The 24,496-nt window shown below is 50.2% G+C and overlaps 1 protein-coding gene across 10 annotated transcripts in view; it reads left to right on the top strand.

Moving 5' to 3' along the window:
• GREB1 (growth regulating estrogen receptor binding 1) overlaps positions 1-24,496 on the top strand; it is a 161,376-nt gene that overhangs the window by 99,176 nt on the left and 37,704 nt on the right. For 6 of the 10 annotated variants that reach the window (XM_063648957.1, XM_063648955.1, XM_063648958.1 and 3 more), the window contains 10 exons: positions 3,896-4,009; positions 4,498-4,641; positions 7,454-7,639; positions 11,437-11,787; positions 13,935-14,063; positions 14,795-14,923; positions 17,074-17,271; positions 17,973-18,153; positions 20,069-20,264; positions 21,664-21,800. In XM_063648957.1, coding sequence (XP_063505027.1) covers positions 3,896-4,009; positions 4,498-4,641; positions 7,454-7,639; positions 11,437-11,787; positions 13,935-14,063; positions 14,795-14,923; positions 17,074-17,271; positions 17,973-18,153; positions 20,069-20,264; positions 21,664-21,800 — 1,765 coding nt within the window. Of the gene's footprint in view, positions 1-646; positions 1,841-3,895; positions 4,010-4,497; positions 4,642-7,453; positions 7,640-11,436; positions 11,788-13,934; positions 14,064-14,794; positions 14,924-17,073; positions 17,272-17,972; positions 18,154-20,068; positions 20,265-21,663; positions 21,801-24,496 lie in introns of those variants that run through there. The other 4 variants (XM_063648962.1, XM_054475733.2, XM_063648959.1 and 1 more) reach the window with 4 other exon arrangements.

The raw sequence follows: 24,496 nt of genomic DNA, 5'->3' as shown, positions 1-24,496 counted from the left end.
AGTGACCTGTCCTATGGGCTGCACAGCTGGAGGATGGTAGAATTTTGGAGCAATAGTGGGCAGTGTGTTGTTGGGGAAGAACATGGGCTTCTGAATCAGGAAAATATGAATTCAAAACCTCCCACTGTCTCTTGTTAGTCAGGGGACCTTGGCCAAGTCTCAATAAATGTTTGTTCATCTGGAGACGAGAATTCTGCTCCAAGGGTTGTTAAGAGGGATGAGGTGCTGTATGAAAGGTCAGAGCACATCTGGCAGCTCACTAATTGGTACCGGCTGTTCTCATCCAAATCAGTATCATTGCTGAGGCTAGTCTGTTCAGGGAAGGCTTCCTGGAGGAGGTGATAACTGAGCTGCAACTTAGAAGCTGGGGAAGCATCATGTAGAGATGGAAAGGGACAAAGGGAGCAAAGAGGGATGAGGAGGTGGGGATATGGATGAGAGAGGTGAGTGAAGGGGCTGAGCAGACCTCCTGCCAGAGGAGGGTTTGAGGGAGCTGTGAACGGGCAGAGCAACCTGGGACCTGCTCGTGGACTCCCAGTCCAGTGCTCTCCCCGCCATGCTCATCTGGAGCCACATCATAAGCCATTCTTGTCTTTCTTTCCTCCATCATGCACTCAGCTAAATTGGATTTGAAGATCTAAGACATCAAACTGGAGGAGCCCTTAGAAACCATCTAGGCCAGCGCTGTTTTACAGAGGAGGAGACAGAGGTCCAGAGAGGCAAGGCCAGGTCTCCATGCTCCCTCTCCACTGTGCTGGTGGAGGACCTCCCTGGTGAAAATCTTGTGAATTGTCTAACTCTTCACTGAAGGGGCGAATGTAGTTTCTGAACAGAATCTGAGGCCTCCCAATCAGTGCCTCCATCCTGGAGTCCGAAACCCACAGCAGCCAAGTCCCAGGCAGTAGCTGAGTCCTGTCCTCCGCAGCAGCCTAGCCCCAGGCAGCCTCCTGCTTTCATCCAGGGACTGCTGCTTCTCTGCCGGGTGCTGCATTTGGGGGCAGCCCTGTGGCTGCAGAGCTGGACCTCTGGGGATGAGGATGCTGGGGATGCCACGCTGCTGCGGCCTCCCTTCTGGGCTGTCTGTGGACCCCCAGCCTCCACCCTGAACAGCAGGGAGATGAGGGCCTCCCTCAGCCCGGGAACCTGGGAAGGTGGCCTTGGGAAGCCTTCTGTGTGGGACTGACTGCGTTTTCCTTGCCATGCTCCATGGAGGGGTGTGGGAGATGGAGCTCCTCCAAATTGCCTAGGGGAACACTCGAGCCTTTCCAGAATCTGGACCCAGCCCACCGGCCGAACCTCATTCCCTGCTATTTTGGCTGCCCTGGGCAGTTGAGTTCCCCCACCCCCATGGTCCCATCCTCCTGTCTCCACGCTCTGTGCCTGCGTCCCGGCTCTGGGCTGCTCTCTCCACCCACCTATTAAATCACCTTTCAGAGCTTAGTTCAGAGGGGCACCTGCTCCGTGCAGGAGGGCTCCCTGTGAGCGCACGGGTCTCCCAGCTGTCCCAGGCTCAGTCCCGCAGCCACATGTGGCCATCGGGGCCTCGGCGCTGTGCAGTTTCGGAGGGCAGCCCCGTGGTCATGTGCATCTGACATGTACCAGCCGTGGTCATGTACCAGCTGCTGGGGAGCCCAGCCAGAGGGCATGACGCTGGCTGGGTTGAGTTGCGATGAGCACAGCTGAAGTGTCGGAGTTCCTGGGCCTTCTCCTCTGCTCTGGGGAAAGAGCTCAAAATCAGTTTTTAAGAAACTGCGTCTAATACCACATGGAGTTTACTGAAGCCTAGAGTCCTGTCACTCACTGGTTCGCAATGGAGAAGTGCTTCCCCCTGGGGGCGGGGGTAAGAAATGTTCTGGTAAAGGATGGATTTGTTGTCCCAGACCCAGGGTCTTACTGGCATTTGGTGCTGGGACAGAGCGGGCAGGATGCAGAATGTCCCGCACCAAGCAGGCTACATAATGAGTCATCTCCAAAAAATGCCAAATAGTACCTCCCCAAGAGACATTTTGAGAAATAGTTGATCCACATTGGTACCATGGGAGCAGCTCCTGGTGACATCATTTGGGAAGAGCTCACGGGCTTAGGGTCTACTTAGAGCTATTTATAGGGTTATCTTCCCAAAATGAGGAAACATCTGCGTCTCTTCAATCCTTACTGAGATCCAATGCCAAGCCCTGTCCCCTTTGGTCGTTCAGTAGAGCTTTTAGAGGAGCTGGCTGCTTAGCCTCTGTGGGGGGTCTCCCATCGCAATGGGGGACAGACGTTTGCAGAGTCAAAGGCCTCATCCCTGCAAACAGGAAGGAGGAAAACAGCAGCTGCGTCAGTGGTTGTTGGGAGGGCCAAAGAAGCCCACGGGTTTGAAAGCTCTTTGTAAACAAAGTACTTTATGCTTTTAACTTTTTGTTTACTTTCAGTCAGTCAAATGAAGTGATAATATTTTTTTGTTTACTCTTGAGAGACTCTAAAGTAATGATTCTCACCCTGCAGCGTGCTTAAGAATTACCAGGCTGGTCGGGTGCCTTGGCTCACGCCTATAATCTCAGCACTTTGGGAGGCTGAGCGGGCGGATCACCTGAGGTCAGGAGTTCGAGAGCAGCCTGACCAACATGGTGAAACCCCGTCTCTACTAAAAATACAAAAACTGGGCAGGTATGGTGGTGCGTGCTTGTAATCCCAGCTACTCGGGAGACTGAGGCAGGAGAATCCCTTGAACTCAGGAGGCAGAGGTTGCAGTGAGCCAAGATTGCGCCACTGCACTCCAGCCTCAGCAACAAGAGCGAGACTCTGTCTTGGAAAAAAAAAAAAAAAAAATCACCAGGCTGGCTTACAAAGGATGGTGTTTTTTTTACTGTTGTTTCCAGAGATGTGATTCTGGAGGTCAAGGCAGGGCCCAGGGACACACAGGTTTAGTAGGCACAGGTTTAATAGGCCCATGCGGGTTCTGTGCAGTGCCTCGGGTCACACCTGGAGAACCGTTCTGATTTGTGTTTCTCCACCCGGGCTGTGCATTAGAATCAAGAAGAAGCGTTGAGATATTGGGATGCCTGGGTCCTGCTCCCATGCTGGGCTTCTGGTTTACCTGGGATGAGATTGCTTCCAGACAGAGTTTTAAAAGTTTCCCAGTTGAGTTTAATGTACAGTTGAGGTTGAGACATGAATCTCTGCATGTAGGGGAAATTTTGTGTCTGGTTAGTCAAGAAACTATGGAAACCAATTCTTGATATTTTGAACCATTCACGAAGATAGTTTGAGTCATGAGCATGCTGTTGTCTAGAGTGGGCGGGGATGACTCATTGGAGTGGGTGCGCTGCTCTGTACTTGATTGTTTTGAGTCTGAAATTAGCTTTCCAGGCTGGGGCAGGGAGGGGAGCACAGGTGGAACAGTACTGCCCCCAAGCGGTGGAGCTGTGGTGGTGGATCAAATGCTGCTGCCGCCTGTCTGCGGAAACATATTTCTCTCTTCTAGCCCTTCAGAAGTGTATTGGAATATGTCGATAACAATAATGATGGTGGTGAAGATGATGATGATGTGGGTAATTCTGGCTACCTTATTGGGTCCAAACTTCCCGCAGTTCGTTGCACAAAGCAGTCTACATACATTCTCTTTAGTCCTGATCAAACCACCTTTCAGAGTAGGGTTTAGTGTCCTATTTTAAAGATGAAGGAGCTTGGGCTCAGAGAGAGATCGTTTAGGCACACACACAACTTTGGAATGAAACATTTACAAAAATTGACATTTCCTTATGCCTAGATATTTCACTAGGTCCTTAAAACCCACGTGAATCTGTGATTAGAAAAACAAAACAAAACAGATCATTGTTCTCCAAACCAAGGGTAAATTTTATTGGGTCCCTGTCCTTGTGATAGCCTAATCTACACTCTGAATATTGTCTAGGTATCTTGTCAAACTCCGGGCCACCCAAAAAACGCCACAAAGGGTGGTCTCCAGAATCTCCATCAGCTCCAGATGGTGGCTGCCCCCAAGGTGGTGGGAACAGAGCTAAGTATGGTAAGTGATGGCAGCCTTGCCCAGAATTCCAGACTTGGGTACTGGTGGTAGTGCTGCTGCCAGTTGTGTGTATGTGTGCGTGTGTGCACGCGCACGAGTGTGAATGTACGTGTGTACTGGTGAGGGAGTTCTAAGGAGGCAGAGTTTGGTGTAACAAAAGACCTCTTTCTCACATGTTAAAATTGCTTGGCAAGGTCTAGGATCCGTGTATGATAGTGAGTTCTCTGATCCTTGGGAAATTTTAAAAGGGGCTATTTATGACTTGGCAGGGATATCGAAGAGGAGACTGAACTACTGGGGGAAGGATGGACGGAATGAACTTAAAGGTGCCCTTGACCTTAGGAATCTGTGACTATAAGACTTCAGTGCTCCTGTAATCAGGGACGTTGGTCAGGGGGTAGCAGATTTGCTGGCTGGCCTGATGTCAGGTGTGTGAGAGGTTGGATGCCTTGTCTGATGTTTTTACTAATATTCTTGGGTGTTCCTAGAGAGCGCAGGTATGTCCTGCGTGCCACAGGTTGGCTTGGTGGGACCAGCTTCAGTCACCTTTCCAGTGGTGGCCTCTGGAGAACCAGTGTCTGTTCCTGACAACTTGCTGAAAATATGCAAGGCCAAGCCAGTGATATTTAAAGGCAAGTACAGCAGTGCACCGAGTCATGGGGATGGGAGAACCTAAAGGAAGACATGAGAAACAGGCAAAAGCGAGACCTCATCCCAGTCTGACTCCGAGGGTATCCTCCTGAGACAAACCTAAAATGCTTTCCAGGGCAAGGAAAGAACAAGGCAGAGCCAGTCACTAGTTCAGCCCCTGATCAGATGCCAAGAATGATGGAGCTTGTCACAGCTTCCCACAGTGGGTCTAGGTGAAATGATTCCCTGCCGTGACATCTATTTGCCTGTTCACTCATTCTTTCCTTCGTTTGCTCAGCTTCATTGAGCTTCTGCCGTGGTCCCAGGCCTGGTGCTGAGTGCCGAAGATTAGGAAAAAACAAATCACTCCCTGGCTGCAGGAGCCCCGCTCTGGTGGGTTGTCTCCTGTTGTCACCCACGCCACTAGTATTTTTTGACTATGAAATCTACTTTGGTTGGGCAAAGATAGCCGTGGTCACCACTGTAAAAGCATCAAACAAAATTAGATTTGATCTGTTTTGTGCAGTGGGCTAACGTAAGCTACGTGGGGATAGACTTTTGGCTCAGCTGAAGAAATCTCTTTGATGAAGCTGGGGATGTTGCAATGGGAAACCCTGGGGGGGTTCAGCAGGGCTTGGCTGGTGATTTGTAGGCACCAGAACGGCTGGCACATGGCAACATACACATACATACACATGTGGGCACGGCACACACACACACACACACACACACACACTGTGCACGCAGGCCCCTCTTAAATACGTTATTATTGCATTTGGTATCATGCTTGTAGATAGAGGAGAGAGGATTGTAGGAAAGTGGGAGAAGCACCCTACTGTTAATTAAGAAATAAGAAAGAGCATGTCTTTTTCCTAAAAAACAAAAACTGGACGGGGTATTCAGGAAGTAGAGTGCAACTCTGAGTTTTGACCTTAGCATGACGCAGGACCAATGACCGAGGCAGTTCCACTGGGCCCCACTGTCTACCTCAAATGAAGACCAACATTCTTTCAGTCATGTTGTGTGTATTTTTGTGTGTGGCCATGGTGTGTCTGTGGTAGGCCCGAAGACCACGGTGCTCAGGAAACAGAGCTGGGACAGGGTGCAAGGCTTGGAGGTACAGGCAGGGTGTCACCTGCCTCTGCTTTGAGCCAGGAACCTCAGAAAAGAAAGCCCAGCAAGTCTACGTCTCACACGAACAATCTCAGAATAGAGACTGTCCTCTTGGTTCTCAGGTGTGCTCTGTTCCCTCCACTGCCTCTCTGTTTACACTGCACCCCTCGCTGTAAAGCCCTTCTCTCCCTGACTCCTGTTCCCCACAGGCATATGTCCAAGCCCTCTTGAGGCCTTAAGACTCAGCTCTGTGCCTTCTCCATGAAGTTGTCTTAGATTCCCTTTCCTCTGCCCCCCTTGTCACTTCCCTGTCCCTCTTTTATGACAAATGTCACATGCTTGCTTTTATAGTAACTCTTTACCTTTCCTCTTGCCAACCGCAATATTTGTAAGTGGTGCTACCCAAATGGTAGCCCCTGGTCCAGCAGAACCTGCATCGCCTTGGAGCTTATGAGAGGCGTGAATTCACGGACCAATCCTGGAATCAGAATCAGGCCCCAGTTCTGCATCAGAAGGTCTGGGTGGCGCCACCAAGTGTTTGGCAAGCCCTTGAGAAGCAATGTCTTTGAGAACATGACCTGTGCCCCAGGCACCAGCTTTACTCCCCGAACCTAGCAGGACGTCTGCATATAACACACAGCCGAAGTCAGAAAATATATTTTTGGTGACTAAATGGAGTACCTGGAGTGCAAGATAACACACACACATGCCACCTTTGGGAACTCAGCAGCCCTGAGAGGATTTGATAGCTTCACCTGGTTTTACAAATGCGGAGACTGAGGTTTAGGGCAGTTAAGCTTCTTGCTTAGTGTCATGTAGCTAAAGAATGGTGGAAAGATATTTGAACCCGACCTGGGCAATTCCACCTCCGAGGGCTGTCCTCAGAGTGAATCTTCTAATGGGCTGGGCACGGTGGCTCATGCCTGTAATCCCAGAACTTTGAGAGGCCGAGGTGGGTAGATCACTTTAGGTCAGAAGTTTAAGACCAGCCCGGGCAACATGGTGAAACCTTGTCTCTACTAAAAATACAAAAATTGGCCGGGTGTGGTGGTGATGTGCACCTGTAATCCCAGCTACTCGGGAGGCTGAGGTGGGAGAATCGCTTGAACTTGGGAGGCGGAGGTTGCGGTGAGCCGAGATCACGCCACTGCACTCCAGCCCGGGGACAGAGCAAGACACTGTCTCAAAAAAAAAAAGAATGACTCAGTCTTCTGGTCTCTGTGGTGATGTACTGTCCCAACTCACCTTGCCAGACAGCCCTGTGGGGGTGCAGGGCAGAATCCTCCCTGCTTGGAGTCAGGGAGGCAAGGCCTGTCAGGCAGCATGCAGTGAAGCTCTGGAAGTTGCTCTGCCCACAAGGTGTCCCATCGGTGGTGCTGGAGGAGTGACAGGTGATGGCTGCTTGGCTCTGGGCAAGTCCCTCCCTTCAGCTCCCTCACTTGTAAAAAATAAGAGGATCGGACAAAATGAACCAGCAAGTGGCACAGCCCCATTGGTTAGAAAAGGTGACTCCTCTCATCCTAGGCTCCAGGAAGGTGAGCAGGTGCACTCAATGAGCAAGGCTTCCCAGGACAGGGCACTCAAGGGACCTGACGCAGCTCACCTGTCTCCTTCAGTGCCCTCACCCCCAGAGAACCCACGTGTGTGGGACCGTAAGCTGTGCACAAGACTGGGTGCCAAGTCGCTGCTGTTCCTCTGCAGGCCACGGGAACTTCCCTTACCTCTGCGGGAACTTGAATGACGTCGTGGTCAGCCCCCTCCTGTACACATGCTACCAGAATTCCCAGTCTGTCTCACGGGCGTACGAGCAGTACGGCGCCTCTGCCATCCAGCCCATCTCCGAGGAGATGCAGCTCCTGCTTACCGTCTACTACCTGGTCCAGCTGGGTGAGTCACCTCCACCTCCCGGCCCAAGCACAGACCTGGCCTCGGCCCTCGTGGGGGCTGACTTGGGCTGCTGGAATTGAAATGCATGGGGAGAGCTTATGGCTCCACTGGCGGGACGTCATGAGGTCACTGTGGGCGTCCCCACACTGGGGGGCTGAAAGTAGGTTGAAGTTGATGGAGACATTTCCAGAACTCTTTATCTGCCATTCTAGGCACAGGGATACAGCAGGGAATTGAGCAAAGACCCTGCCCTTGAGGCGATTCTAGTCTAGTGGGAAAGAGAAGCAATAAACCAGTGGAAAACAGGCAGGTAAAGATGGGTGCATGCATTAGTGTATGTTTGTGTGGGGTCAGTTTAGGGTCGTGAAGAAAGGCCTCTGTGAGTAGAGACCTGGACCCTGAGAAGGAGTCAACCTTGTGATGAGCTGAGGAATGAGGACAGGTGGGGCCCTGAGGAGAGAGGGAGGCCAGATAAGGGCTGTGAGGTGGAGAAGCAGTGAGTGTCCCAGGTTGCTGGAGAGGCCAGCGTAGCTGTAGCAGAGAGAGGGTGTGAGAGAGAGGTGTGGTCAGACGGGGCAGGCTCCAGTCGAGAGTGTGATTCTGTGTAGACACATTGAGAAGCCACAGGAGTATTTTTAGGCAGGGGATGGAGGTGATCTGATTTTCACTTTAAAAACGCCACCTTGGCTGCTATGTGGAGTCAGATGGGGCAGACGCAGTGGCGGAAACGGAGAGTCAGTTGTTGCCTATTAAAGGCACACAGTGGCTTGGGCCGCTGAAGGCGGCAGCAGTGAGCTGGAGGGGCTATTCTGAAGGTAAGGCCAGCTGGAAATCCCTTTGGAGGAGGTGGGAGCAGATGGGAACTGGGTTTCAGCCTGAGCAGCCGGGTGAATGGTGGCCATGAACCTGAGTTCTGTCTTGGTGTGTTTGTACAAGATGCCCACGAGACAGTCAGGTCGCCTGTGTTCATTTGCATGGACAGGCCTTGAGTCCCAGGAGAGGTGGAGGCTCTAGGTATACATTTAAGACACACTGGCTTACAGATGACTTATATTAAAGCCGTGAGACCAGCTGTGGGTGGCTATGAAGAGAGGAAAGTGCCAAGGTTTGAGCCTGGGGACCTCCAGTCTTCAGAGATCCAGAGGAGGCGACCGAGATGGAATGGGTGGGAAGGAAGGAAAGGACAGTGGAGAATGTGGGAAACCCAGCATTGTCCCTCTTTCTCATAGTCCCCACCAGTCCATCAGTAAACACGGCTTCATCCTGAATCCAGCCTCGCTCACCCTCTCTGTGGCTGTCCCCTCACCGGGGCACCATTCTTGCCCTGTTCCCCACATCCCTGAGAACTGGGAATCCGATTGCATCTCTTCCCTGCTCAGAGCCCTGCCGCGGCTTCCCATCAGGTGCCCACTCCATCCCTTCTCCGGGGGGCCCAGCCTGCCTCCTGGTCCCACCTGCTTGCTCTGTCCCAGCCCGCTGTCCCCCTCAGCAATCTTGGTCCCACCTGGGCATCCCACACTTGCTGTTCCTTCCCTGTGACATGCTCTTGCCAAAGACATTTGTGTGGCTTGCTCCCTCATGTCCTTCAGGTTTCGGGTCACCCATCATCTCCTCAGCAAGGCCTTCTTGTTACTGTGTGGAAGACAGCTCCTGCCCTCCAGGCCCCTATCCTATGCCCTTTATCTTTAGGGCACCAGGAATTAGGGTCTGTGATTGTTCCCTTTAAGTGTGTCTCCCTCAGCTAGGGTGTAAGCTCCATGAGGCCAGGCATGGTCAGTGAGTCCTTTTCTGGATGCCTCACAGCATCCGCAGCTGAAGTCGACAGTCTGCCAATCTATGTTGAGGGAATAGTTGAGGAATGGGTGAATATTGATAAGAAGCAGTGAAAAAAAGCATTCCCGAGGAGAGGGGCTGATCCCAAGGAGAGGGGCTGATCAACTGCCAGTGTGGCCGGGAGTTGAGCGGAGGGAAGACTGGACCCTGATCATTGGGTTTGGCCATGGGAAGAGGTTGGCAACCTTGATGATGATGTATGCGAAGATTGGAGATAAAAGTCATACTGGAGTGGGTTACAGAGATTGGAGGTGAAGAGACAGTATGGCACGTGCAAACAGCTCTGGGTAGGGGTTAGTTCTGGAAGGAGATGTGGACTCAAAGGAATGTTTTTAAAGATGAGAGAGAGATAACAGCTAATCTAATTAAATTCTAATTTGATTAGCTAATTCAAGTAGTGAATTCTGATTAAATGCATCCAATCAAAGGGGGAGATATAAGCTAATTTAATCAAATTCTGGTACGGCCCACAGAGCAGGTGGCATGAACCCCGTGTTATGTATCAGGAAACCGTAGGAGATAGCTCAGGGCTGCACAGCTGGTGCTGGGTAGAGCTGGGCTGGAACCCACCTTCTAAATGGAAGCCTGCTTCGCTTTCTTCCAGCACATCAAATACAAAATCCGGACGTATAAACCAGACAATTCATAAAAGAGAAAATACCAGAAGGAAACAAATATTGAAAAGTATTCAGTCTCACTCATCATCAAAGACATGCAAATCACAAATCAAGTCATCTTTTTCTGAATTAGTAACCCAAATGATGGTACCCAGTGGTGCTTAGGTGCAGTAAAACCAGCACTTGTCAAATGCACCGTTCGCGCGGTAAACTGACGCATTCAGGCTGTTTGGAAGCAAGCTGATGATATGTAGTAGCTGGTTCTGTAAATCCACCTTTGAGAATTTAGGCAAGGGAAGTAACGTTCTATACATCAAGATGTGCATTGCAGAGGTATTTATAAAGGTGAATATTTGGAAGAAATAAGAGAATCCACAATAGAGACCTTGCTAAGTAAATGGTGGTGCTTACATATGATGGGACATTATGGACACGCTAACAGCACTCTTTATGATGGCTGAAAATGGCACTGAAACTGATGAAGGGTCAAGGTTAAGGAAAGAATGCAAGACCCAAAGTTTATACTGACAATCATCGCAGCTATTTGTAAGGACAATTTTAATATTAATTCCAGCAACACATGTTTTTATTCTCTGTCTTGGAGTAGGAGAAAGCCTGTATTCCTAGGCTGAATGTTCTACACATTTACCACTGTATACGCACATAGGGACAGTGTAACCTGTCTATACCACCGTAGTTCCAGTCCTAACTTTCTGAATTCTTTTTAAAGACCTTCTCTAGCAAGCTATGGGAATTTGGCTTCCTACTTTTTTTACAACAGCAGTGTTTTGGGTGATAATTTTGGATTGATACTTATTCCTTTTTCTGGGTTTTGTTGGCTTTTTGAAAAATTGTCTTTCCAACTTACAGTTGGTGAGTGGCTTGGTAGCAAAGTAAGATTTTTTTTTTTTTAAAAAGAAGACAGAAAAATTGAACTGCAGCTTGAGAACATATTCTTTTTTCCTACTTTGTCATTGAAAATTGAGGAATCACTTTTAACTGTTTTAGATGTGTGTGGCCAAAGAGTGAGCAAGGACTATGTTTCTGGATTGTCAAAGAGGATACTTAATCTTAAAAATAAAAATAAATTTACAAATCATCTTATAATTTAAAAAAAAAAACTTTCATATGGAAAAAAAAAAGACTGAGAAATACACGTAAATAGCGTGGCTCTGTTAGGATGGTGGTTAGATTGTGGCGGATTTTATGCCCTCCCCTCGTGCTCCAGCCGTCTGTGATACGATTTCACAGTAATAACTTAGGTGGGTACTTTCACATCACTGCACCCGCGCGTCCCTGGATGCCGCTGGCATTTGTGGCAGGCCCCCCGCCCGCGTTGTGTTGCAGCCGCGGACCAGGTGCCCTTGATGGAGGACCTGGAGCAGATCTTCCTGCGCTCTTGGCGCGAGTCGCACCTGACCGAGATCCGGCAGTACCAGCAGGCGCCGCCGCAGCCCTTCCCGCCCGCGCCCAGCGCCGCGGCACCCGTGACCTCCGCGCAGCTGCCCTGGCTGGCCAGCCTGGCCGCCAGCTCCTGCAACGACAGCGTGCACGTCATCGAGTGTGCCTACTCCCTGGCCGAGGGCCTCTCCGAGATGTTCCGGCTGTTGGTCGAGGGCAAGCTCGCCAAGACCAACTACGTGGTCATCATCTGCGCCTGCCGCAGCGCGGCCATCGACTCCTGCATCGCAGTCACTGGTGAGCGCTGGGCTGCACAGCTGCGGGGAAGCCCCCTGAACTGCGTTCCCGGTCCCCACCTTTGGTGGTTCTCTCCCTTTCTGTCTAGGGTGGCCCGGGTTTGCAGCAGCATTAGCACCTGCGGTTTGTGCTCAGTAGCTGGCTTCAGAAGGCAGCCTTGACTAATGACTTAGTTACAATCTCATCCCTGCTCTGAGTGGCTGGTGAGGTTACCCCTGGGGTCAGCTTGGGAATGTGGAAAGACCCTGTTGAAAACCTGGCTCTACCACGTGGGTGGTCACTCACACCAGGAACTCTGGCCCTGTTTCTTCACTGATCTATTGGAGATAAAAAACAATGCCCTTGTTGTGTTGTGTTGTCTGTGTTCAGGAGCCAATTAATTTTTTGAGACAAGGTCTCACTCTGTTGCCCAGGCTAGAGTGCAGTGGCCTGATCTTGGCTCATTACAACCTCTACCTCCTAGGTTCAAGAGATTCTCCCATCTCAGCCTCCCAAGTAGCTGGGAGCATGCCCAGCTAATTTGTATTTTTTGATAGAGATGGGGTTTCACCATGTCGCCCAGGCTGGTCTCGAACTCCTGAGCTCAAGTGATCCACCTGCCTAGGTCTCCCAAAGTGCTGGGATTACAGGAGTGAGCCACCGTGCCCAGCCAATTGATTTAATTTTAAAAACACCCATTGAGGCCCCACATGTACAGCCACTGTTCTAGGGGCTGGGGGCCCACAGGGAGCAGAGCAGTCTCTACCTGCCTGGAGTGTTCTTTTAGGTGGGGGAGGCAGACACCAAACACGTGAGCTTTCCTGGCCTGCTTAAATCTTCACAAATGTTGTGCATTTTCGGCCGGAATTTTTTGTACCTTGTAAAATTTGCTTTAAAAGTGCAGAATTTAGTGCACTTTTTTTTGGAGACAGGGTCTTGCCCTGTCACCTGGGCTGAAGTGCAGTGGTGAGATCTTGGCTCATTGCAGTATCGAGCTCCTGGGCTCAAGTGATTCTGTTGCCTCAGCCTCCATCCGGAGTAGCTGGAACTACTACAGGTGTGCACCACCACACCCAGCTCAGTTTTGTACTTTTGTAGAGACAGGGTTTTGCCACGTTGCCCAGGCTGATCTCAAACTCTTGGGCTCAAGCAATCCGCCCGCCTCAGTCTCCCAAAGTGTTGGGATTACAGGTGTGAGCCACTGTGCCTGGCGTTTAATGTACTTTTTAAGTACAGTGTCTAAGTTGTCTTTTAGCATTTTTTTTCTTTTTTTTTTTTTTTTTGAGATGGAGTCTTGCTCTGTTGCCCAGGCTGGAATGCAGTGGTACAATCTCAGCTCACTGCAACCTCCGTCTCCCAAGTTCAAGCAATTCTTTTGCCTCAGCCTCACGAGTAGCTGGGACTGCAGGCGTGCACCACCACGCCCAGCTAATTTTTGTATTTTTAGTAGAGATGGGGTTTCACCATGTTGGCCAGGCTGGTCTCAAACTCCTGACCTCAGATGATCTACCCACTTCAGCCTCCCACAGTGCTGAGATTACAGGCAAGAGCCACTGTGCCTGACCAGCGTTCTTTAATCTTATACCCATTCTGTGTTTTTTGTTGTTGTTGTTTGTTTGTTTTTGAGACGGAGTCTTGCTCTGTCACCCAGGCTAGAGTGCAGTGATGCGATGTCAGCTCCCTGCAAGCTCCATCTCCTGGGTTCACACCATTCTCCTGCCTCAGCCTCCTGAGTAGCTGGGACTACAAGGCGCCTGCCACCACACCCGGCTAATTTTTTTGTATTTTTAGTAGAGACGGGGTTTCACCGTGTTAGCCAGAATGGTCTCAATTTCCTGACCTTGTGATCTGCCTGCCTCAGCCTCCCAAAGTGCTGGGATTGCAGGTGTGAGCCACTGTGCCTGGCCTTTTTTTTTTTTTTTTTTTTAAATAAATTCTTTACCTTGATGTGAGTGGCACATGCAGTAGTAGACCCTGAGCTTCTGCCATGTGTCAGGCACCATTGTCTTGTGTTGCCTGACAGCAGGCCTGGGAGGTAGATCCAGCTGTTAGCCACAGATTCCAGATGGGAAATGTCAGTCTAGAAGGGTTAAGGGACTAGTCTAGGGCTACACAGCCAGTAAGCGGGAAAGATACAATGGGTACCGTGAAATCTGTTTGCTTTCCAGGAAAATACCAAGCCCGGATTCTTTCCGAGAGCCTTCTCACCCCTGCGGAGTACCAGAAGGAAGTCAATTACGAGCTGGTTACGGGGAAGGTAGACTCGCTGGGGGCCTTCTTTAGCACCCTCTGTCCAGGTAGGCTTGTCGTGAGACAGGTGCACATGCGTATGTTAATAGGACAGTAATTAGTGCCAGGAGAGGTCATCTCTGCCCCACCCTGCCAGTGACCCGCTAAGGCTGGCCTCCACTGCAGAGTGCCCCTCATTCCGTGCACTTGCATTTCTGTCCCTTTCTTTTCTTGAGTGACAGCCGTGGGTTCTCGCTGGCCATCTCTTCCTGCTTGGGCTGTGGAGTTCTCCTGAGGGGTGGAGGGCACCTTGTGGGTTCTGTCTTCGTGGGGTACACAAGGCCCTTGTGCCTGTTCCTCTCTACCTTTCCAGCCTTGGTGGCCTCTCTTCCCTGTCTCCCGTTTTGCTGGAGAGTTCCGCATCCCTCGTGCTCTGGGCTGTGAGCATCCTTCTCCCCTGTTTGCCTCGTAGCTACCCACCCCTCAAGACTCATCTCATGTCCCCCGAGGAAGCTTCTCAGACCCTTCGTTTTCCAGATGGGCTTGGGACCTTCCCCTTCATCCTTTACCGTGTTGTTCTTCCTTCTGCCCTAGCACCTGCTGTGTCTGTGTGGGGGGAGCTCACTCTGGCAGTTTGTCTTCATCCTGACTAGGCTGAGACCCCTTGACAGGACGGGCCATGTCCTCTTTACCTTCATGACTCCAGGCCTCAGGACAGTACCTGACACTAACTGCTCTGTAGATGTTTGCTGAATTTCACTGACATCAAAAACCCATTTGTTTATTCTGTCTTGGGCAGAGGGTGACATTGACATTTTGCTGGACAAATTTCACCAGGAAAATCAAGGCCATATTTCTTCCTCACTCACTGCCTCTTCTGTCACTAAAGCAGCATCCCTGGATGTCAGTGGGACACCGGTGTGCACAAGTGAGTGGTGAAAAGGAATCTCCCAGGGTGGAGGGGGTACAAAGTAGTGATGAGGGGCAGGGTCAGTGGGCGCAGGTGTGCACAGTGAGAGAGGCCATGGTGCAAGTGTGCACAGTGAGGGGGGGCGGGGGTGCAGGTGTGTATAGTGGGGGAGGGTGGGGACACAGGTGTGTACAGTGAGAGGGGGTGGGGGTGCAGGTGTGTACAGTGAGGGGGGCGGGGGTGCAGGTGTGTACAGTGAGGGGGGGCGGGGACACAGGTGTGTACAGTGAGGGGGGTGGGGGTGCAGATGTGCACAGAAGTGGGCAGGGGCATGGTGTGCACAGTGAGGGGGTGGGGGCACAGGTGTTTACCATGAGAGGGGGTGGGGGCACCAGTGTGTACAGTGAGGGGGGTGGGGCACTGGTGTGTACAGTGAGAGGGGGCGGGGGTGCAGGTGTATACAGTGACAGTGGGTGGGGGCACAGGTGTGTACAGTGAGGGGGGTGGGGCACTGGTGTGTACAGTGAGGGGGGTGGGGCACAGGTGTGTACAGTGAGGGGGGTGGGGTCACCGGTGTGTACAGTGAGGGGGGCGGGGGTGCAGGTGTGTACAGTGAGGGGGGTGGGGCACTGGTGTGTACAGTGAGAGGGGGCGGGGGTGCAGGTGTATACAGTGAGAGGGGGTGGGGCACGGGGGTGTAAAGTGACGGGGTGGGGCTGCAGGTGTGTACAGTGAGAGGGGGCGGGGCACAGGTGTGTACAGTGAGAGGGGGCGGGGTCACTGGTGTGTACAGTGAGAGGGGGCGGGGTCACCAGTGTGTACAGTGAGAGGGGCGGGGTCACCGGTGTGTACAGTGAGAGGGGCGGGGTCACCGGTGTGTACAGTGAGGGGGGTGGGGCACAGGTGTGTACAGTGAGAGGGGGTGGGGGTGCAGGTGTGTACAGTGAGAGGGGGCGGGGGTGCAGGTGTGTACAGTGAGAGGGGGTGGGGGTGCAGGTGTGTACAGTGAGAGGGGCGGGGTCACTGGTGTGTACAGTGAGAGGGGGCGGGGTCACCGGTGTGTACAGTGAGAGGGGCGGGGTCACCGGTGTGTACAGTGAGAGGGGCGGGGTCACTGGTGCGTACAGTGAGAGGGGCGGGGTCACCGGTGTGTACAGTGAGGGGGGTGGGGCACAGGTGTGTACAGTGAGAGGGGGCGGGGGTGCAGGTGTGTACAGTGAGAGGGGGCGAGGGTGCAGGTGTGTACAGTGAGAGGGGGCAGGGTCACTGGTGTGTACAGTGAGAGGCGGCGGAGTCACCGGTGTGTACAGTGAGGGGGGTGGGGGCACAGATATGCTCAGTGACATGGGGCAGTGGGCATAGCTGTGTGCAGTGAGAGGTGCCAGTGGGCACAGGTGTGCACTGTGAGAGAGGGCAGTGGGCACAGGTGTGCACCGTGAGAGAGGGCAGTGGGCACAGGTGTGCTAAGTGGGTGCTGAGGGGACAGAGGGCTCATGTGTGCTCGGTGGGCGATGAGAGGGCACTGGTGTGGGCCTGGGTCTGGCCCGGGAGGCAGCATCCAAGGACTCAGATTGGAGGTAGTAATGTTGGAAGCACATCCATGAGACAGGACATCTTTTAGTGTCACAGTAGACCTGATACCTAATTTAAAATTCAGTCTTTAATGATGACAATCTCATTTAATCTTGAATTGCACATCCATCACTGTCTCTGAGGTAGTAGATTTTTCTGTGCCATTTTCCTGCCTCTGAGTCTGTTGCTGATGCTTTTTATTCATATGGAGTTCCTAAATGACTGTCGTGTTAGTTTTCTTCTCTGGAGAGCTTGCAGTCCTCTTTCAAAGTCCAGTCTCAGTGTCACCTCCCCTGGGATAGGCTCCTTGTCCCCTCTAAGCAGAAGAGACCACTGCCTCCGCTGTGCTCCTCAAGTGCTTGGTTCTTGTTTTTATTATTAAGTGAAGGATGGTGCATAAAATGATCGCTACCCCCACACCCGCCACTGCTTAGCTGAGAGCAGGGACTTGACAAAAGTGAATTATTCCCCTTTCCCTCATCGCTTTGTGCATGGGGCAGTCTCCCCTGGACGGGTCTCACTGATTCTCTGGCCAAGGGCCTGGCAGTAGCCTTGTGCCCTGGAGCTCACCTGGCATCCTGGGGCTCTGGTTCCAGGTTACCATCTGGAGCCACACAGCATCCGGCCCTTCCAGCTGGCAGTAGCACAGAAGCTCCTCTCCCATGTGTGTTCCATTGCGGATTCCAGCACCCAAAATCTGGACCTGGGATCCTTTGAGAAGGTGGACTTTCTCATTTGCATTCCACCCTCAGAAGTGACCTACCAGCAGACTCTGTTCCACGTGTGGCATTCAGGTATGGGGCATTTTGGGGAGAAGTCATGCGTGGAGAAGCTTTGATCTGCCGAAATCCATGTGTGGGTGTTGACACTGTTCTTTGCTATAGAGTGAATAGGGCAAGTATTGCTGCTCTTGTTTTATAGATTGTGAAACCGATGTTCAGAGACAGTGACTTGCCCAAGATTTTAGGATCTGTTGAAGGTAGAACCAAAACTTGAACTTTCACCATGTCCCACTCAGGCTAGTGACCTAACCATGTGTTGCTATCTAGCGTCACTGATATCCTTGTACTTTCAAGGATATCATATTTAACCACAGAGTACACAGATGTCCAGTGTCTTCACTGAAAGGACTCACTCTTTAGTGGCGTAATGTGTAGCCCTGTGGCATTCAGACTGAGAGAGGGATTTTGCTGCTGTCAGGACCTTTTGGTTCCCTCTGTCTTACCACGCTTGGGATCAGCTGCTTCATGAAGCTGGTGCCCCTCAGGAGGGCTGCTGTACACACAGCCAAGGCTTGCCTGTGCCCCAGCTCCTGTGCAGGACAGTTACGCAGCTGTAACCTGTGTGGGAGTTTTTTCCCTTCCTTTCCCTACTCTCGCATCTCTGAGTCTAGCTCAGGACCTGCTGTATAGGAGTTGCTCATCAGGTATCTGTTGAGTGAATGAAACCCAGTGAGCATGTTTGGAGTTACTGACGTATTTTCTTTGTGTTGCAGGGGTTTTGCTGGAGCTTGGTCTGGAGAAAGAGCACATGACGAAGCAGAGGGTGGAACAGTATGTTCTGAAGCTAGACGCGGAGGCACAGACAAAATTTAAGGCTTTTCTGCAAAACTCCTTCCAGAACCCGCATACACTTTTTGTCCTAATCCACGACCATGCGCACTGGGATCTTGTGAGGTTAGATTGACTTGATATATGACAGGTTGACATTTTCCTTCCTTGAAACCATGTATGTGGATGTTCCTGGGGGCTGAGGGTACAAATCCTGAAAAGATGGATGATGTTTGGGCTTGGTGTTTGTAAGCAGATGCCATGGATGTTTCCCACAATCTTGAGCTGGAAGTTATCTCAGGGATTATCTAGTGCAACCTCTGAAATTTACCATGGTGGAATCTAAGGGCTGGAGAAGGGAAGCGTGTCTCCCAGAGTCACAGGGTGGGGTGGAGTGGGAGGGTGTTAGTGGCAGAGCCAAGACCTCGAATCACAGCCTGATGCCTGATGTGTTTCTTTCATAGTCCACTCAGCAACAAGGAGCCATGCTGGTGTGGGGTGTGGAGGGTCCTAGCAGGAGTAGCTCAGCCTAGCCCTTCCCTGAAAGAGGCTCCACGGGGGCCCCCGGTACCATGGGTCACCACTGATGCCTGCCCTTCTTTTTTTTTTTTTTGAGACGGAGTCTCACTCTGTCGCCCAGGCTGGAGTGCAGTGGTGCGATCTTGGCTCACTGCAGGCTCAGGCTCAGCCTCCTGGGTTCACGCCATTCTCCCACCTCAGCCTCCCGAATAGCTGGGACTACAGGCACCCATCACCACGCCTGGCTAATTTAGTTTTTTTTTTTTGAGACGGAGTCTCACTCTTGCCCAGGCTTGGAGTGCAGTGGCACGATCTCCGCTCACTGCAAACTCTGCCTCCCGGGTTCACACCATTCCCCTGCCTCAGCCTCCTGAGTAGCTGGGACTACAGGTGCCCACCACCACACCTGGCTAATTTTTTCTATTTTTAGTAGAGACAGGGTTTCACCGTGTTAGCCAGGATGGTCTCGATCTCCTGACCTCGTGATCCACCCGCCTTGGCCTCCCAAAGTGCTGGGATTACAGGCGTGAGCCACCACGCCCGGCTGATGCCTGCCCTTCTTGAGGGGCGATTTTACTCACTCAGTTAAAATGAACATAAACACAGATGAATTTCAGATGGGCCAAGCCAAGCGCCTGGCAGGATTTCTGGTGGTTTACCGGATTGGTCATCTCCGTGAGACTGGCCTAGGGGTTGTACCTTCAGACATTTCCACTGATGTAGATGAGGAAGGAGGGGGCTCCTGGGCTAGGTCGTGGAGAAAGTCTTTGATTGTCACAGATCCACAGATAGCTAGTTAGGTTGGTCAGGACATGAAGGACCTTGTAAGGGTTTACAATCCAGAATCCATGTGTGGGCTTGAGGGAAACTGGAACATTCCGAAATTATAGAAAGAGCTGTATTGTGAATATTCGTTTTGGGAATAGGTTTCTTAGAGTGGCCTCCTGCCGTCCAAAGGGTTAAGCACTGATTTTTTTTTTTTAATCTCCTAGACTGACAGGAGAGAATGCAAAGGCCTTTGTCCCACAGAGAAGTGCAGAGCTGGGTCTGTCTCCTAGACCCCTTGTCCAAAATGCTTCCCAATCCTTTCCTGCTGCCTTTTAAACTGACTATAGAATTTACTCTTTTACATCTTTTCTGGATCATTTCACAGTCAGAAGGACTGTGTAAGGCGATAAGTACACAATCAGATGGGGCCAAAGAGGAACAAATGATTCATGGAACATTCCCAGGGACACATCACTGTCCAACTGGGGTAGAAGGAGTGTGTGCCTTGTAAGAAATCCTCTCTGACTACCGTCCCACCCCAGACACATTTTTCCTAAGTAACGAGTCTCGAGAGAGTCCCTGACAGCTACCTGAAGTCCAGCCTTTTTTTTCTCTATTGCTAGTCATGGGCAGAGCCATAATCTTCAGTTGTTGGTAAAGTTGGGGGTTAGTTATAAATTTATTCAACTGCTTCACCTTGCAAAATTAGAAAACAATATAGTAATTCCACTGATTGTCTCTTTTCCTCCCTCAGTAGCGCTGTTCATAACCTCTATTCTCAAAGTGACCCGTCGGTGGGATTGGTGGACCGATTGCTCAACTGCAGGGAGGTGAAGGAGGCCCCCAACATTGTGACACTTCACGTGACCTCCTTCCCGTATGCACTGCAGACACAGCACACCCTCATCAGCCCCTACAACGAGATCCACTGGCCTGCCTCCTGCAGTAATGTGAGTGCCACGTGGCTGCTGGGCCCTTGTGTAGCAATGACACTTGGGTTTGCAGAAATTACATTTAGTAAAAGCCTTGACCACTGTGGTTGAGGATAATGGGTTCCAGCTCCTTGGATCTTTGGTTCAACTCAGAGTTAGGTGTAAACCCTTCTTGGTCTTTTTGGTAACCTTCCTGCAGTACGTCAGTTGGCTTCCTCATCTCGGAAGATGTAATGCAGTTTGTGGGACATTTTCTCTGGTGACTGCAGCTTTCTGAGCAGCATTCGGAATGTTTGTTCTATGGCACTGAATGGAGATATTGAAAGTAGAGCCCTTAGGCGCTGGGGGCTTTGGGCTCCTTACAGAGCAACGCTCAATGTCTCCAGAAGCCCTAGGAAGGTTCCTGTTTTCCCTATCCCTGCATCCTTAAGTAGTGAGATTCAGATTCTCCTTCCTCAAACTAAACACATATCCTCAAAACTTGGTGAGTTTTTAGCTTATCCCCTGACATTTTCTCATCAAAATAGAAGACTAAAACAATCCTGGTAATTTGAGAATTCTGGGTGGTTTGTAGTTAGTTACACAAGAATAAGTAAACGTAAGAGATGAGACTTTTTTGGAGTGTCTCACAATCCTCTGAGAAACTTTAAAAAATACCTGGCTTCCGTCCTGTGAGCTGAGAATCCATGGTGGGGATAGCCATTGTTCGTAAGGCACTTCCCATGAGCCAGGAAGGCCCTGCCCAAAGTGCTTCCTGCTGTGAGCTCATGCAAGAGGCAGGTGCTAGGATGTGTTCTCATCTACTAATGGGGAACATGAGACACAGAGAGTTGGGCCACTTGCCTCAGGCCAGGCAGCTAGAAAGTCGTGGAGCTGGGATATGACCCAGGCCACTGGCTCCATGGCTCGGCCCTTAACCACTGTGCTGTTTAGGGGTAGAGTTTTCGTGCCTTAATATTTTCAACAAACTCCCCCAACTTTGGAATTTTATGTCTGTGGGAGTAAAATTGGCTAGATAAATGTTTTCTTCGTCTATTGATTTTTAGTAGCAAGTGAATGCAATATAATTGATTTGCCTATTCCTAAAACCAGCTTAAGATTGTAGAAAGAAGCAAATTTAACAAAGAAATGTATATGTTAAAATAAGATAAGGCTGATTTTCCTCTTGGTAAAGACATTGGACCAAATGAATGGAAAACTCCTGAGCAATGGGGACACACCATTTTTAAAGTATGGGAGGTACTTTGCTCTGCTTCTGCAGATGGAAGAAGTTTATAAAATGCCATCCAAGCCACTGCACAGTAGGCACGATTTAGATGAAGTTGCCAACCCAGGTCATCCACAGGCCTGACACGTGAACCTCTGACCGTCCCTGCGAATGCAATGTTGGAGTGACCGACGCTCTTCTTTGTTTTAGGGAGTGGACTTATATCATGAAAATAAGAAGTACTTCGGGCTGTCGGAGTTTATTGAATCCACGCTTTCAGGACACAGCCTCCCCTTGCTCAGATACGACAGCTCCTTTGAGGCCATGGTCACTGCATTGGGAAAAAGGTACTTATTTCTCTTCTAAGTTACTAGAAGTGCTCAGTAGCTTAAAGGGCAAGTTGAGGTGCGTTTAGCCAGCCGGGGAACTCCAGGAAGGGAGGCCTTTCCTTCCTGAGCAACTCAGTTTCTCCACCAAGTGTACCCTGGTTTTTTCCTTCTCCTGTATTTGAATCCCTTCGGGTCAGTGATATCTTTGTCATGCTGTTGCTGTAGAAAATTTGAGAGATGACAATGAGCAGGAATATGCTGGAATGTGGAATTATGTTTTCGAGCCGATGGAGGGTAGGAAAATGGGAGGAAGATAACAAAGCTTTAAAAGAAACTGGAGTGATGATCACCATCAGCTTTGTTTTTATTTCCGATGCATATCAAGTATTGAATGTTTATTTTGTGCCGTTCACTCTTCCACGGACTGTACTTTCATTATCTGATTTGATCCTCCCTGCCTCTCTCAGCCACCTGCTGCCGTTATCCATACTTTGCAAATGAAGAGGCTGAGGCTTGGAGAGGCCCCATAGCTTTCTCAGGCTACATGTCTAGCAAGTGACAGAACTGGGTAAGAACCCAGAGTCAATCTGACTGCACAGACAGCCCTTTTAACCCTGTCGCAACAGACCTCATTTTATAGATGAAACTGAGGCTCAGACACGCTAAGTGATTGCCAGGGACCACATGGTTTATTCGTGGTAAAGCCAAGCCAAGTTTTATAGACGATCTAATGCGAAACAAAATGCCACTGAACAAAATACCACTGATTGTCAGCATGAGCTGGTCTCTACCCACTTTTCTTATTGAACCTCATTCTTCTCATTTGCAGACCAAGGGATGAAGTTAGACATATCCTTCTCAAGCTATGTTCCAAGGTATACTGCTTTGGCTGGATACTAATAGCTGTTAAGCGTAAAGGGGTTCCATGGCCAAACGTGTCTGAGAAACATTTAAGGAAAAGACTTCTTTTCCATGAGAGTTCTTGGAGCCTTCAGCACATCCATGCATGCTGTAATTCTCCAGAAGGCTAGAGATGTGTCCAGTAGCTCGTGGGACTAGAATTTCCCAGAACACTCTTGGAGAAACTAAATCTCTTAGATACTGCTCGGTTCTGTGATACTCATAGAAATTAATCAGGTCAGTTCTCCAGCGCATGGATCGACAGATGAGCTCTCATCAACTGGCTGCATGAAGTTGCAGCCCTCCAAGATTTCACAATGAGGCAAGAAAACCGGCCTTTGCCCTTCCTCTGCTTCTCCTCAGACAGTGAGCACATATGATGTGTTTAGTATGTTGTAGACACTGGGCTCAGCGCTCTATATTTATTACCTAAAATAATCCTTATAGTGACACAGTGAGATGGGAAATACTGTTGTCCGCCTTTTTCAGATGAAGAAACTGAGACTTAGAGAAGTTAGGCTACTTGTCCAGAGTCTCATGGGGGGTTTATAGTGAAACTGGACCCCAACCCTGCTCGCTTGGCTCCAAAACCACGTAGCCACCAAGCCATACTGACCAAAGTCTCACAGCTAGTAAAGGGTGGGCTGTGACCACCATGCCAATACATCTCGGTTTACCCCCTATTAGTTTTAACCTTGGCAAATCATCTAACGTGTCTAAACTTCTGTACCCTGACCTGTAGAAATCCACCTTCCTACTGGCTCCTTAGAGTTTCATGAGCTAATGTACGTATGCACATTCAGTAACAGTTGCATGCTGAGAGCTCAGGCTCCAAAATCATCTTTCCTGAGTTTGAATCCTGAATCTGCCATTAACTAGCTGTGAGACTTTGAGGAAGTTTCTCCATTTTCTTTGGGGATGATAACACCTACATCATAGAGATACTATAAGGATTAAATGGATTCATACACGTAAAGCATTGGAAACAGGGCCTGGCACACAATACATGCTCCTGTCGGCTGCTAGCACCACCACCTCCACCACTATTCACCATCGTCATCCTCTCTCCTCTCTCCCCCTCTGCTAAACTAGAAGTGTTGCAGAGATGAAATCTTATGTCTCACTGGGTGAAAAGAGAATTTCAAATCCTGGATTGTTGAAATATGGAGAATCATAGGAACTTCTAGGAATTATTTGGCCCAACCACCTCATTTTATAATTGTGGGAACTGAAGCCCGGGGTGGGAGAGTGATTTGCCCGAGTTCATGCAGCCTGTTGGTGGCAACATGGACTGCAGACAGGTTTGACATCTTTCCACCATACTGCACTGCCTTTACTAGGAATCATTTGTCTGGAGAACTCTCTTGAAACTGGTAATTTGAACAGAAGGAGATAAAGGTTAGAACATGGGGTTACTGCCTCTGGCCACCATAAGTGTGGCCAGACTGTTAGTCCTCCATGTGTCATAAACGCCAGCATACGGCTGGGAAAACTGCTTGTAGGACTGTCAGTTGGACACAAACCTACTGTGACTTAAAAACAGAAGATCTAGACCTTTGACAACTCCTATTTTTATTCTAATGTATTGTCTATGGAACTTTTTTCCTTTAGTACCTACCACAGAGGCTTAAGGGTGGGCATAGTTCTCTTCTGAGCCACAGCTAGGGTACATTTCTGTGCCCGACCTGGAGGTGCTGTCTGGAGCTGGGCACCAGAGCCTGCTTCCAATGCTTATCTTTTTTTTTTTTTTTTTTTTTTTTTTTTATACAGCAGCTTTAATGGGGAATAACTAACAGCCAGTAGACTATGTATCT

Source organism: Pongo pygmaeus, chromosome 12 (assembly GCF_028885625.2).
Source record: "Pongo pygmaeus isolate AG05252 chromosome 12, NHGRI_mPonPyg2-v2.0_pri, whole genome shotgun sequence".
Lineage (NCBI taxonomy): Eukaryota > Metazoa > Chordata > Mammalia > Primates > Hominidae > Pongo > Pongo pygmaeus.
The sequence above is the reverse complement of the archived record's forward strand: the minus strand, read 5'-3'. Positions and strand labels throughout refer to the sequence as shown.